Raw genomic sequence first — 16,350 nt, forward strand, 5'->3', positions numbered from 1 at the left:
TTGTGTTTACTGAAGAAAACACGTCAATCACTGTGGGGTATTTATCTTTCATCCATGAACGGGAATTCATTGCGAACGAAAAGTTAAGATGTCCTCAATATATTCCACTAAAAAAAACTTTGTTGTCCTTCTCGGGCACAATATCTGAACATGTTAAGAAGAGAAAAATTCGCGCAGAATTGTCTCTAAATTTAGTAAAAACGAATAAAAAAGGTACATTTTAATATTAGTATTAAAATACTTAAATAATTCACTAAAAGGGGATTTTGAATGGCAAAGAAAAAATGAATTATTAGGATAAAAGAGTTTAAAACATGTTTCCGCCGTAATACCAACTGCATGAATAATCTTGTCGCCACTTTTGTTACTTCCCTGACCCGTGTTTGATTAGTTTTGATAAAAAGAGGCGGAAATAGAAGCAGACTGGTGGTTTCAATATTTATTCTTATCACATGTATGAAAAGAACATAAAATGTTATATTAACGTATGAATATATGCTCGGTGAAAGAAGACGAATTAGCTAACAGATTTTATAAGCGAATTGAACTAATGGAAATAAATAAAACAAGATAAGCTTCCATGTAACCGCCAAGCGTAATTCTTCTCATTTGTTCATTGCACATGGATATCCCCCACCACACAAATATCGCGATTAACGTTGTTAGCCTACATGAGATAAGTTTTGTTCAGACAACTTGTTCTCGGCACGGTGACATAAAACAGTTTTATATCTAGGCTACGAGTAAACAGTCAATGGACCAGCATGATAAGATACGGGACACTTAAGTGTTGCACTAACTTACATATACTAGTATAACCTATTGTGTAGGGGGAAGCGTTTCATCACACCCAAGGCCAGTCCCTCCTATAACGTGTGAAAAGACAGGGGGAAACAGGTTGGCGATTTTTGTTTTTCATGGAAGGGCAAGGTAAAATATTTTGATGTAAACACATGCATGGATATGTCTAGTGCAACATGACGTACATGTACAACGAGAAGTTAATGGAGTCCATGAAATTACGCACAAGTAAAGGAAAATGATATGTCATTGTTGAAGTTTAGATATAACGCGAATAGTCTTAATACACGTTAAAAATATTAGCACATAAATATATGACGAAATCATGAGCCGAGTTAGATTATTAACCAAATAGGGCGTTGTTGAATAATAATATACCCAATAAACTTTATTGTTCTCTTAATCTTTAATCAAGTGTGTTTGTCTATCAATAAAATCCTTATATAATGAAACTTGTTATGCATCTTTGTTTTAAAGCTGTTTTTCGAAACTTAAAACTGGACATGGCCTAGAATTTTGGTTTAGAATATTTTTATTATTATACATGTGTCGGATACTAACAGGACAAGGGAGACAAGGTGGAAAGATACAGGCATTCAGTCCGGTCGAATTTATTTTTTTCTCTGCAAAGCAATATATCTCCGTCGTTTCTGATCAAAGTATTAGTAACCATATTTGGTTATGCACCTGTATGAGCATCTACATATTTCCCTAAGCATATACCTCTAAACGACGTCACATTCAATTTTAACGTATAACGAAACCTATAGGGGCCTACATATTTGAAAAGAATTTTGTTATGTGCATATTATGAACAGTACACAATTTTAATCATTAAGTGATTCAAATAGAAATGAGAAAAAGCATGCAAAAGCAAATAAAGCACAATTTTCGATGTGATTGGGAAATATGCCATTGCGCTAATTGTGTTAGGTGAACCTTCGTTGTGCAGGGGTTAATCTAAATCTTTACGTTAGACATCGATCATTATTAAAGTAAATATACTGAGATAAATAATTGCTTCATGCTGGCTTTTGGCGAGCTTATAAATAAGTGAGGCCACTACAACTCAGTTATCAATACGCGTTAAACTTAATTCTATTCGTTAATGCACAGCCTGAAATAACCCCATACCACATAAATGACATTGCGTTGTTATGCATATTTATCAACTATTAGCAGTTCTTTTGACTTAGCTCGTCTCTTGAATGAGTATGCCGGTGCGTGGGCGATTGATTTTCTAGTCTTATAAAGGAACGAAAGGACTTGTTTTAGCGTTAAACCGCACTTCAAAGTAGAACTCCAGGGGCACATGTTACAAGTACTGGTAAAAATCTATCTAGAGTATAGGCACTATTTATGAAAAAAGTATCCACTCCAGTACAATTTATGTTTCAAAGCAGTGGCAAACAATGACACAAATCGCAGGTGCAATAGGTCATAACACTGGGAAAATTCGTCTCCAATACTGAATAACTGCATATATTTTAGCCGTTTGTACATAAAACCTTGCAAGGTTACTAGCACATGTACAAAGAGTGTGCAATGTTACATATGGAAGTTGGCGTAAGTGTCAAATCTCCTGGCGTACTCTTCTACTGCAGCATAACAGAACCTGTACTGTTCCTGGAAATAATGAATAACAGTGATAAACATTAACGTTGACTAACTTTACACAGCAGTACTAACTCCACCAATGCACAGTTCATTCATTCAACAGTTAGGGGTTGTTGGACCCCGGGGTAAGTTGCCCCCCCCCCCCCCCCCATCAATTTATGACAAAGTAACTATTGGGTAAAATAATTGATCACATCATTTTGTAAAGTGAACGTATCCAATAGTGCTAAGAAAACGTCGGCAGTGAGTCCAAGTGAGATAATTAAGCATCTTAATGTAACTTTATTAAAGAGACTTGATGGGGGACCAACTTACCCCGGGGTCCAACTACCCCCGGTCTCCCCTACCACATAATTGTAAAAATATGATGAGCGAAAGATATACGCATATGAAGATATTTCAACCGGATTCTATGGTTAAGTTATCAACATACCAAACTGTCTATGAACTGTGGTCTGTTAATTCGTACGGCTTTGACGGTGTGAAACACGTCCACCTGTTGTTCCACTTTCATCTTCTCTAATATTCTGGACACGGCACAGAAAACGCCGCTCTGGTGGGCTCCGTTCCTAAAATGAAATTTTTCATTACTTTGAAAAATTGAATAATTTCACAGTTAAATTGGAAATAGGGACTCAAAAACGTAAACAAATACACTTTATGAGAATGCTGTTTAAAACAGGAATACTTTGACTCAATTAGATATTAGAATTCATGTGCAAAACAACGCAAACTTTATTAATATCGTTAAGCTGTTGAATGATCAAAGATTGGCTAAGTACTGTAAATAAAATTATTTTCGGATACAAACTACTGTATAAAAAGCAAGCAAAGAGACACAATGTTAAAGAAAATAATAATAAACTATCGGCTAACGGATTAACAACATAATTAGAGCTTTGAATATGTGTAATTACATGTATACATAAACTGTGATACGCAGCCTAGATAAAAGTATGTAGGCCTACAAGTTTATGTTGAAAAAAAGGTGTATTCTTAAATATGCCTCACATGCAGTGCACAGTAATGGTTGTGTTCCCACTCTGCTGTTGCCAGTGTTGCACTTTATCTAATAGTTCTAACAGCGCTTCTGTTGAGGACGGCGTGGGATCTGATGTCTTCCACCCTTGGAGCTGGAACTGGCGTATCTTGCGCGACTCTTCTTTAGTCTGGAATTACACAATTGAACAAGGTGAAGCTAAGTGCATCTCTCTCTCTCTCTCTTTGTCTCATACTGTGACCAAAATAACTAACTGAATTTAGGAATAATGAATGCAAATATTTTGTATCTAATTTAAATAAGTGGGTCTCATGAACTGTGACAATTGATAAAATATACCCGATTTCTCTTTTTCAGAGCCAAGTCTTTGATAGTGCCAGAGTTGCCTACATTATGCGTAGATAGCAATTCCACTGTGAAAGGCCCATAGGTCGTAGAACCACATTCAGGAACGTACATTACAGCCTATGATGATAAATTCTATTAGAGATAACAGTATATATATATATATATATATATATATATATATATATATATATATAATATTGTAGTCATTTTAATGATTTTTTTTTCTTTTTTTTTTATTTTTTTTATTTCAAAACAAAAAATACATAACACTCTCACATCCATATATACATACAAGCTCTAATGGTACTTAACTGTTAAATTTCCTATCCACAAAATCACTTCCTAATTTTTTCCATTTTTTAATAAAACCATCATTATCCATATTTTTGCTATAAGTAAAGTAGTCACTTTCCATATATTGATTAATATAACTTTTTACTTTCAAGAAATCTGGGACACTTTTGGTCATTTTCTGGCAATATATAAATTTCTTAACCAGACAAATAATTAAATTTACCAAACTTTGTTTTTTTCCAAATATAATGTCAATTAAGTTTAATCTTTCTTTTATATTTAAATCATTTTCTAACCATTCTCTTACTTGTTCCCAGATTTCTGAAATTCTACCGCATTCCCAAAACAAATGAACAAAAGTTTCCTCCTCTTTTATACAAAATACACATAAATTTGATTCTACTACATTTATCCGAAATAAAAAAGAATTTGTTCCTAAGATTCTATGGACCAGTCGATATTGAAACCATCTAAGGCTCATATCATCCAACTTCTTAATCGAGTTATTCTTTTCCATCCACCATTTTTCATCGTGGTACACATTCAACTCACTTTCCCATTTTATTTCACTTTTTGGTCTAAAATACAAGCTAGTAACAAAGGTATCATATATAGGTCTTACTCCCTTTTGGTTTCTCATCAGAACTTCTAGAAATTTTGGTCTAAAGGGAATATTCATATATATATATCAATGTTTTTCTTATTTCTAATCATTTTCTCGATGCACTGTACGATACCATAAAACATTGTGAATGGTGGATAGAAATTAAATTTACTACAAAAATTGGCATAATTTAAACAGTTATTATTTTCATCTACAAAATCAAATACACGAACTATTCCTTTCTCATGCCACTTCTTGTAATAAATTGTTTTACTATTGATTTTAATCATGTTATTAAACCATACCGCTTGATAAAACTCTAAATCAGTCTTATCAATTATTTGTCTAAACTGATAGAATGCTTGAAATACATCTTTCCAAAATCTATTGGTGGTTTTCTTTTCAATGTGCTTTATATATTCCTGTCCAAAATTCACAAGATCCATAAAATTGTATGATAATGTATCTAACAACAATTGATGCCATGATGTTATACTAATACAGCCCATCATTCTTCTCAACCACGAAATTTTCAAGCTATCAATAAACCATTTGACTGAAATCATACGTAATCCACCATGCTGGTAATTTTGAATTAATGTTTTTCTTGCTATTCTATCCTTCTTATTGTTCCATATGAAATTAAAAAATGCACTTTCTAAATCCTTTATATGTTCTTCACTCAAATTAGGTAGGCTTATAAACAGATGTGTTAATTTAGACAGCATTATTGATTTTACTACAGTAATTTTTCCTGTAACACTTAATAGTCGCCTTGACCAGGACTTTATCAATTTTTTAATATCCTTTACCTTGTTTTCAAAATTTAATTCAGCCATGTTAACCAAGTCTACAGTAAAAATAATTCCAAGAAAAGTAAACGGTTCTTGGGACCATTTGATTCCATAGTTCGCATTAAAATTTCTCACCGTAAACCTCAATGGTCCAATTTTAATACAGCATGTTTTTTGATAATTTGGTTTTAAACCGGAAAACTTAGCAAATTGGTCTATTAGTGAAAGTGAGTTTTTTAATGACTTTTCTGTTCCATCCAATAATATTGCAGTATCATCAGCATACTGCATTATCTTATATTCTTTATTTTTAATTTTAATGCCCTTGACTGTTCTACTTTTTCTAAACATAGCACCCATTATCTCTACGCATAGCAAGAATAAGTATGGCGAGATCGGATCCCCCTGTCTGCACCCACGATATATTTTAAAAAAAGATGAGGCATTGCCACCCTGAATCACACATAGCTTAAAATTAGTAAAAAATATATCAATCCACTTCTTTATATTTTCCCCAAAGTTGAAAAAACTTAAGACCTTTCTAATAAAATTCCAAGATATTGAATCATATGCTTTCTCAAAATCGACCATTAAAACTAGGCCTGGTACGCTATTTTCATTGCAAACATGTATGATATCATATAAAAGTCTTGTGTTCTCACCCAAATATCTACCTTCCATAAAACCCTTTTGATTTTCGTGTATTAATTTAGGGAGAAACGGTTTGATTCTGTTAGCAATTATTCTAGATAAAATTTTGTAAGTAACGTTTAATAGACAGATCGGTCTCCAATTTTTTAAAAATTCCCTTGGTTTGTCTCCCTTGGGTAATATTGATATAACACCAAATTTTTGCATTGGGGAAAGTTCACCTTTTTTAAAGGTCTCAATAAATGATCGATGCAGAAAATCGCCAATGTCAACCCAGAAAAATTTAAAAAATTCAGGAGAAAAGCCATCACATCCAGGGGCTGAATCATTTTTACATTCTTTTAGAGACCGTAACACCTCATTTTTAGCAATGTTATCCTCTAATTTTGATGACTCAAAATTTGATAATTTTTGAATTTCTAATCCCTCCATTAATTCATCAATCCCAGCATTCTCCAAACACTGGTCTTGATTGCTATATAAGGATTCATAAAAACGTTTAATTTCGTTTAGAATTTCTTTTTGGTCCGTAATTACAACTCCATTATCATCAATCAGTTTTGTGATAGTTTTATTTATATAGTTCCTCTTTTCCAGGTTAAGAAAATATTTCGTCGGTTTTTCACCTTGTTCTACCCATCTTGCTCGACACCTTATCAGTAACCCTTTCATTTCAAGCTCCCTTATATTTTTTAGTTGTGTATTAAGCTCTGTTAATTGTTTTATTCCATTTACATCATTGTTACTGTTAATATCTTCTTGCAATACTTTTATTTGATGTTCAATATTAGCCTTCTGCTTTTTCCTCTGTTTATTCTTCCATGAACTATGTGATATTGTTATACCTCTAATTTTCATCAGCATAATTTCAAAAAATAAATCATCATCAATATTTAATTGTAATAGTTCATTCGGAATAGTCACGATACTATCACGCACCACTGGCGTGGGGACATATTCCATTTTTGTTTGCAAAATACAATCTTTTACTTTTTTCACATATTCGTGGTCTTTTAATAAAGAATTATTAAATTTCCAAAATCCCCTCCCCTTTTCAAAATTAGACATTACTATTTCTAATTCAATATAGGAATGATCTGTGCGATAACCGGGAACAATTTTAACGTCGCGAACTATTGACATTAACTCTTGTGATACCAGGAAAAAGTCTAACCGTGCTTGTTTTACTGGATTTGTTCTTCTCCATGTATACAGTTTTTTATCAGGGTTTTTTATTCTCCACGGGTCAACCAAATTAAAACTATTTTTCATCTCTTCTACAACTTTGTGACTATTTTTGTTGTTTTGTGTTACATAATTGCAACAGTCTAATTCAAAATTTTGGACCAAATTCCAATCTCCACACATAACCAGGAACTCCGATTCATGTTCTTCGCATATTTTATGAATATTCTTATAAAATTCTGGTGAATCTTTATTTGGGCCATAAATATTAATAAGTGTTATTAAAATTGTTTTTTCAATTTTCAGTTCTATTACCAATAAATCACCATTGTCATCTTTTTTAACTCCGTTTATACTATACTCAAAATTATTATTAAATAGGTTTGTTACCCCACGGGAGTCAGTTTTACCAGCAGTCATCAAGTGTTCTAGACCCCATTGTGCATGTATTATCTTATCATCAGACTCTACCAAATGAGTATCTTGTAGACAGTAAATTGAAGCCTTCTTTTCTCTTAAAAACCTAAAAACATCTTTACGCTTAATATTTTCCCTCAATCCTCTACAGTTCAATGATGCAATCTTAATTGTAGTCATTTACGTTAATCTGTTCTGCATATATATAAATATATATATATATACACTATATATAGCTACTTATACTTATACAGGTATACTTATTAAAAATATGGATATCTTATATCTAACAAAATTACTAGAACAGTTGCAGTACCTGGTCTCATTATGTCCAAACAGTCGGACATACCTACAACAATATGAAACATTCACACAAAATAACACACACCCAATATACATGGACAGGACACACATCACGCACAATGTATACAGCACACACACCCACAAATACACGGTCTCGGTCAAATAGGACTGGGTCTAAGACAATGTTGCTCTAATATTCACACTAAATTAATGTGCTTGCTTAATAATGATGCATCAGATCGTTACCTCATGCTGGTAGGCTTTAAGCTTCACAGTGTGGATATATATGACACTTAAAAAAAAACAAAAAAAAAAAAAAAAAAAAAAAAAAAAAAACTACCTTGTGTACTAAATTACAATACTAAAAGTGCACTATAACAATCCCTGCAATTAAATCAAACATCATTCCATGCTGTTCACTGGAATTGTGGTACAGACAATATTACTACCAGAAGACCTAGAAAGTAAGCAAATAAAAACTATAACAAGTAATATCTAGTTTTGTATGCTGCAGTACCATAATCATAATGATTGCTTTTGGACAACCATAAAGTGTTCATTCGCTACCCACTACGTGACCAGATTATTCGGTAGCGTCACTTTCTTTTTATTTTTTCTTCTAGTCTATCTCCTATTTCAAATTTCAATCTTTCTCCACCACCATTCTTCAACGTTGCATACACATTACAGTTATAATACCATGACCTTTCAACTTCCTCGAACTGTTTCAGCTTATTTATAAGCATCAGATTTTGTTTTTGTGATGTCATCATGTAGTCTTATACCCGACTTAATTTCACGCTTCTTTCGCATAATCTGTCGCTTGACCTCTGAGTTACCGAATTTCACGATCACTGGCCTTATCGCCCCTGGTCTTCATTTTAATGATTTTAGTATATTAGCCATTATTGTAAGGCGCCTTAAGATAGAATGGAAGGCGCCATATAAGAATCTTATTATTATTATTATTATATATATATATAAAGTGTTACATGAAAATATATTTGTAGGATTGCATCGTTACTTAACAATTTGGGAGGCAAATACAAGGTAGATTTTTTCATTATAATGAATTTTATTTTGTATAATAAATTTACACATTTTCACCGATAGCTCGTCTTGAAAGAAATCCCAATGAGTACATTAGGCAAGGCATACCTTTTCCAAATTTTCCGCTTCATTCATCATAACAATTGTAGCAGAATTGTGATCATACATCATTCTCCAGAAGTCCACCACAGTATTAGGTAGAGGCATCTGTGTCACGATGTAGGCGTCAGCACGGCGGTAGCCCTGGAATTAGTTGTAAAAAGGATAAGAGATCATGTTAAATAATTGCAGATTTACGATAAAATACGAAATTTATTATTAAGCACATATAAGGCCTACTGTTTATGAATGTCTTAGGTCAAATTGAAAGTGCGCTGACATAATCCACCTTGTTCACCAATTCAAATTAATTTAAAACATCGATATTTTCTTCTCGACAAATTACTTAAAACCCGTATACTTGTTCTACATCAAAGTCGGTACGCTGTTAAAACTACAAAATGCGTTGGCTTACACCAATGAAGACAGCATTGATGTAATCAGTGCCGCCATCTACCGGCGTGGAGAGATAAGGTCTGCATCCGTTTGCTGGGATAATGTACATAACACGATTCTTGTTCACATTGGTTGGATCTAATGCTGATTTGCTGGTGTCCTCAGATCCGACGGACTTATATTGAAGGACCTTAAAACACAAGAGAAGCTTATATAGATCTACTGGACTCAAAATGCTATAATCGGAAAAATTCAATTAAAAACTTTCTTTGTCTCAAATATATTTGTTGCAAGATTTATTTATCTTTGTCTGGATATTTTGGGGGTCACTAATTCGTAATGATTTTGCGATCATGCATTCCTTTAATAATGCATTCAGCATTTAAATTTGAATAAATATATACATTCAATTTTTAGAAATATACTCACAACGAACTCTCTCTCTAACTTTGATAGACCAGATTTTATGTCCACCTGTTTCAGTCTATGAAAATAAGGCTGCAATTTCTGCACCGGGACGGTCGTGATCCCGCAGTACAGCGCCTCCAACATTGCGTCGTGGATGAAGTAGTATTGCTCCTGCATTGAAATATATACAATTTATCATGTTTAAATATTTGATCATGACAAATTATTGCTTGTATAATCATAAACTATTGACTGATGAATATATCTTTTTACATGTGGATGTTCGACAACAAGACCATTCTTTCAGACTTTTTTGCAGTAAATAATGACTATTACACGTGTTCCACTGACCTCCGTCTGTATCATCATCGGACGTGAACGTCTCATCAGCTGTACAAGGTTGAATATGTTGATCTTCCCTTCAACCTCGGCTTGGTCTAACAGGTAGTCCAGGGCGATGAAAGTCCCAGTCCTACCGACACCGACACTGTTGGAGTAGTATATAGTACAGTGTATCAGTAAAGGAATTATACTGAGCTACATTTTAAAGTACAAAATGTAATATTATGTGTAATAATCACAGTATTCATTTTTTTATATTAGGAAATATCAACATGGTATTTGAATGAAATATTCATGTCTATAATTTTTCAAAATAGGTTGACGAAAATACCTGTAAAATGAAATACACGTAATTAACAATTGCCCGGCTGACGCATCATGTTCTTTGCAAGTAGCCATCAGTCATTGCATAGTCAGATTAATCACACTAATGTGTACGTTAACTGTAGAAACTTTGCCTGCTCTGATATTTAAAGGCATTTCCAAACCTGCTGTGAACTATGATGGGACCTTGACATTCCACTTTTCTCTGATAACATTTAAACTTGTCTCGGAACCGCACCAATGCTGAGGCGTCTGGGGGCACTCCGTGGTCAGGCCAGCCGGTGAAATGGAATTGTTTCACTGTCTTCGTGGACGAATTTGACTTTAAATATTATAAACATTGAGATTTATTGAGAACGATTCGCTACATCAAATAACATTACATTGTTCTACCTTCGATTCGTGAGTCAGAAGAAAGATAAAGATATTTTCTCGTGTTGTATAATTTTATACAAATCGTTTAATCGTTAACTTTCAACCTCTCCCCATCTAAATTCTTAATCTGACGGGAGAAGCACATTCACTAAATTGATAATTTTAACTATAGTCTTCATTTTCCAAAGATGGTTATCTGATTACCTACATGTAACACTGACATTTGAAGCGTTCGCACAGCAAAATCAGAGTGAGTTTCTTCTTTCTTCAGAGTCACGACTATTAAACCGAACCGTTTGCTTCCTTCGTCGGGCCAGTATTTAGCGCATTTCGCCTAGAACAGAGTAATAATATAATATAATATAATATAATATAATATAATATAATATAATATAATACTTGTGTTAAATAAGTGAGGCTCCATACCAGACGAAATATGCAAACAAGAAACATACTAGTATGCTATCTATCCAAACAGATGAATTGCTCAAGCACCTTAGAATCCTCCGTCAGGTTGGTCAACATGACAACCAGAGGTGAATGTTCTTGCCAAACCATTCGCCAAAAATCCCCGACTGTGTTTGGTTTCGGACCTAAATAAGTTACAATAACAATGTTATGTATAGGAGAATCGTTGGTCATCAACATAACAGTTAAAGTGAATTTTGAAAATCACAATTTGCAGTATCGCATAAAGACAGGAACGTCAGAATTCAGAACCAGAACCAATAAAAAAAAAAAAAAAATATATATATATATATATATATATATATATATATATATATATATATATATATATATATATATATATGTGTGTGTGTATAAAGAAATCATAATCACCTTGAGATGCAATGAATGCTCTACTCTGTCCATAGCCCTTCAATCAAATGAGATAAAAAGGGAAGCTCATTTAGACATCATCACATACTACATGCATGTAACGTAGTCTTTCAAGTAACACATATATATAGTTGCTTTTTCCTTAACCTTTCTACATAACAAAACACGTTCCTTCTTCTTAACATTGCACACAATTATAAACGAAAAAAAACGAAAACTGAATAAATGACACTTAGGTCAATACCTGTACTTACATCTATATAATTTGCGTTGATGTAATCGGAATGAGGGTCGTCCGGCAGTGGAGTCAGCGGGACCCGGGAGTGATCATCTATTGTTGTAAGTAAGTAAATAAGGTGAAACCTTCATAACCTGACATTGCAATGTTTAACATGTACGTGGTTGTACCAACAGAATTATCCAACGTGCTGTTCAAGTGACGAAGACATCAGTTTGGCTGGATGTAAGCTGCTACTTTAACTTTTTGAAAAAAACATGGCATAAATTTATGTCCACAAACGTGTGACAAAAGCATTCCTCACTTTACCAATACTAGCTGAATTAACTTTTTTGTATATATTCTATTACATTGTCCAAGGATTTCTATTCAGTAACGTTTCAGTGACACTGTGAGCATTCAGCAAAAAGATGCTTTTAGTGTTGCTGTGATCTTTAAACCTGATGGTGCTCTTGTGATAAAATCAAAACGCATCTGTTTTATGCATGTAAATATTTTGTTCCAAAGTAAATGATTACTATCACTAAAAAGATAATTAACTATGTAAATATTTGTAAATAAATAATGGTCTCGATTCACTTACATGGCAGAATAGTATCAAGTCTATTTTTCATGTGATTTTCCTGTTTTTGTCCTACATGGCACGTCGCAGTGAATACTGTGGGTAATTTCTACAAAAAGGCATGAATATGCTAAAACTATATCGTCTTCTGGATGCGTTCTGCAGAGTGAACTGGTTATAGTTGGTTAATTGGTTCGTTGCGACAGCGTACGTATACTTAAAGAGTAACGAACAGTATTTTTAAAGGGATAATAACTCTTCGTTTTGGCCAAAAAAATGAATTTTCCTGGAGTAAACAACAATTTTCCCATACTTACCAATGGTGAATGAATCCATTTTTACATTCAAAGTTAGTCCCTTTTTTTTTCTAAAAAGTCCGGTTTTTTGTTAAAATCTCTTAAGAGATTATAACAGAGTATAGTCATCTATGGAGATCACGTGATCTGAAGACAAGCTCATATATCAGAATAATAGCTATAACTGCTGTTTTCGTCGTAAAACAGAATATATTACATTTTTATGAGTTATTCACAATGTTTTTATTGTGAAATATTGATTTCATACGAAGAGTTATTATCCCTTTAAGTTCTGTGGGTGTGTATTTGATTTTATTTGTAATGCACTTAATATAAAAAAGTGTTCTTCTATAATGTGTGTTTTCATTATCAATAGTCCCCTATGACTGTCAGCCTGCTTCTTTTTAATCTCGATAAAGAACACACAAAACAGTGAACCAATAAATGGTCTCCATGTATCATCAGGCTGAACATGCTGTACAATACCAATGAAAATCAACAAACCTCGTACTCCGATTTCAGCGCTTCCCTGTTTTTCTTCTGCATAACTGTGAAGATATCTTCAACAGGGATGTCTGTGCCCTGCTCCATATTGTCGTCTAAATGTTCCCAATTGAGTTCCATATACGGGTTTTCCGGCATATGGTAATTTGGTAGTTCGTAATCTATATACATATATATAGAGAGAGATCATGAAAAGAAGAGAGTTGTTTCGGATTACAGGTACCAAAGAAAAAATTTAATGTATAGGATATTTTTTTTACACAAAAGAGTGAAAACACAATGGAAAATTGAACTACATGCTTGACACTTATGGTTTGTGATCAAGTTTCATTGATTAGTTTTCATTCTTTGACATGTAACTTGATCATTTATGAATAAAATACACATTTTAATATTAGCCAAAGCTTCAAATTTAGACAAAGTTCATGTTCTGTATATATTATAAAATTATTGACTTCACGTTACCGGGCCATTACAGGAGTGGGGGGTTGGGGTTGGGGAGGGGGATCACCTAACGCATTGCACGTGCCAATTAATCCACTTACCTTCATTGCGTGTCTCTACTTTCAGCGATTTCATCTCTCTGTCAGATGCACTACTTGAATGTGTAGCTTCCAGTCCACGCCTTCGTCTTCTAACAAAATTATGCATAATGCGCGTCATATAGAATATAAGATACAATACGGCATAAATATACGATTACTCTTACGCATCAAACAGATAGCAACAAGAACTCATACGTTAAAATGTTATTCAGCGGCTTACCAGTACCGTTATTACTCTACATAATAAGGATGAATGGTTTCAAATCTAGTAGTGGTGGTTTATATTTTCGTGCTAAACTTTTTTTTGCAATGTTATCAAGTATTAGCCACGTTCATATCTCAGTGTTTGGAGAACAATGCATTTCTTTGAATTAAACAGCAAGAATAATCCATGGTCCAAGCGTATGACACAACCCCTGTAAATATGTTTACCTCATGTATATCCAGACTGCTATAGCCACACCTGCCACCACCAATACGGCTGCAACAACTCCGCCGACGAGGACACCGACATCTAGACCTAGAACTGTACATGACTCCATGATACCAAAATATATGTGCGTTTGTAATACCTGAATGTTTGTACTTTTATTCAATTAAACGTAAAGATGAGGCATTCGCGTTTTTATTATTATTATTATTATTTGCTTCCCAGGGCCGTTGTATTCAAAATCTTGCTGATGCACATATCAAGGATAAATTCACCACTTACTTTCGACATCCATCTGTGGTATAACACCCCTTACTAAGGAAACATAGGCTTGGGAAGTAATCTACAAAGAACACAGACAAAAAGCATACACATTTTAAGATGTTGTTGTGTCGAATTGCAAATCAATCGATCAGTCACCAAAATGCTGTGCGCTGACAAAACTCAGTGGCGGATTTGGGGGGGGGGGTGTCAGGGGGGTCCTGAAAAAATCACACCAATGGTCCCCTCTTGAAACAACAATTTTGACTAGCTGAATCATAGTTCTAAACCGTACCAAATGGCACCTTTCGTCCTCTAAAATACCAGCTTTTTCGGGCCCCTGCGGCGGGCGCCAATCCCCACGCCAAGGGGGGGGGGGGATCAGCTTCGCATCCGCTGACCCTCCCCCTTCAAATTATCCTGGATCCGCCCCAGAAAACTATACATGTATATGAACTATAAGACATTCTACCTTATTCAAAAAGTACGCTAAATTAGTACGTACCCCATCTACTGTTTGCACAGGGCCAAAATATATGTTGTAAGATTCCCTTTCCTCCAGTGGTCGATTATAAAAGCCGCCATATGTTTTATTATCTCCAACAGTAAACGGCTTCCCAAGGTCATCAGCACCCAGTTCAGCCGCCACACACAGCAACTGGTCGGTGTCTGTCACAGACTGGCACGGCACAAGTCCTTGGATCTTAGTATGGCTTAGTTCTGACAGTGAAGCTCGTCGGCGACGTCTCTGTTTTATCTCTTTCTCCACTACAATCCTAGAGTAAAAAGCAATATATTCATTTCATAATGTGTAAAACCCACACTCGTGCGTTTGCTTAATAGCTAGTTCTTGACAGGTACCTTCGAAGGATACAGCAGTGATCAGTTGTGTACCATAACCATGTGTATTTGAGATACAGATGCCTCCTCTGAATCAAAATAAATCTGTTTGACAAACGCATTTTACAACAAGTGTTATATGTTCCTACCTATACTTGTACACGTCTCCATAGTGTTTGCTTGGTAACATAATGGTAATGCTCGATACTGTTCTTTGCAATAAGCTTTGCGAGACTGGGGTCACTTCAATATCATTTGGGACTGTAAGGATGAAATAACACCAATTCCAAATGCAAAAACTGATGTCCCAAATCGTCAAACATAAAATTGGGTTTCTTTACAGTATTATATGTACTTAAAAGGACTACATTACTTAGATATTTTAAATTCAAATGCTCTGTAACGGTAATAAAATACTTACCCGCTGGCTCTGTCCATGCGATAACTTGTGATGAATCCCCATACCCTGCCGATGTTTTGGCCATTAACCTACATAAGTATTGCGTTCCTGACGTCAAGTTACTAATTCTAACGCCAAATATTCTTGCTGGCATGACGACTTCTTCTGGCATGCTCTTGTCATCAACAGAACATCCAACCTTTATACCAAAAGGCAACAATGAATGAATAATAAATGGCAATAAATAAGACATGGTTACAATGATGATTCACCGAGACAGCTACATTTATGTATACAATAGCATTTTAAGCCACCTTTTACGTTTCGATTACCTTGTAGCCCGTTATTTTCCCATTCCTGACAAATGGCTCTTTCCACGAAAACTCCAAAGATGTGTCTGATCTGCTAGTGTTGGTGAAATCAGTT

General features: G+C 34.3%; 2 protein-coding genes across 2 annotated transcripts in view; both read right to left on the reverse strand.

Moving 5' to 3' along the window:
- LOC106177414 (receptor-type tyrosine-protein phosphatase T-like) overlaps nt 1-16,350 on the reverse strand; it is a 47,184-nt gene that overhangs the window by 24,509 nt on the left and 6,325 nt on the right. The window lies entirely within an intron of this gene.
- On the reverse strand, nt 1,189-16,023 carry LOC147764024 (receptor-type tyrosine-protein phosphatase kappa-like). Its single transcript, XM_086995235.1, has 21 exons — nt 15,946-16,023; nt 15,674-15,785; nt 15,190-15,460; nt 14,706-14,766; nt 14,426-14,519; nt 13,994-14,082; nt 13,449-13,609; nt 12,670-12,757; nt 12,103-12,179; nt 11,849-11,885; nt 11,504-11,601; nt 11,217-11,342; nt 10,798-10,955; nt 10,319-10,454; nt 9,989-10,138; nt 9,579-9,749; nt 9,173-9,307; nt 3,758-3,883; nt 3,430-3,587; nt 2,852-2,987; nt 1,189-2,427 (listed from the first exon to the last, which is right to left on the reverse strand). Exons 1-21 carry the CDS (start codon nt 16,007-16,009, stop codon nt 2,350-2,352), a joined length of 2,526 nt encoding a protein of 841 aa, XP_086851361.1. The 5' UTR covers nt 16,010-16,023; the 3' UTR covers nt 1,189-2,349.

This window comes from Lingula anatina, chromosome 1, assembly GCF_051362555.1.
Source record: "Lingula anatina isolate TDL-2025a chromosome 1, LinAna3.0, whole genome shotgun sequence".
Lineage (NCBI taxonomy): Eukaryota > Metazoa > Brachiopoda > Lingulata > Lingulida > Lingulidae > Lingula > Lingula anatina.

Coding starts and splice junctions, on each gene's coding strand:
- LOC147764024 (XM_086995235.1), bottom strand. CDS start 16,009: ATGGCCAAAACATCGGCAGGGTATGGGGATTCATCACAAGTTATCGCA. Junction 12,758..13,448: donor CGCTGAAATCGGAGTACGAG/GTTTGTTGATTT, acceptor GCCTTTTTGTAG/AAATTACCCACAGTATTCAC. Junction 11,886..12,102: donor TCAACGCAAATTATATAGAT/GTAAGTACAGGT, acceptor ATTTGATTGAAG/GGCTATGGACAGAGTAGAGC.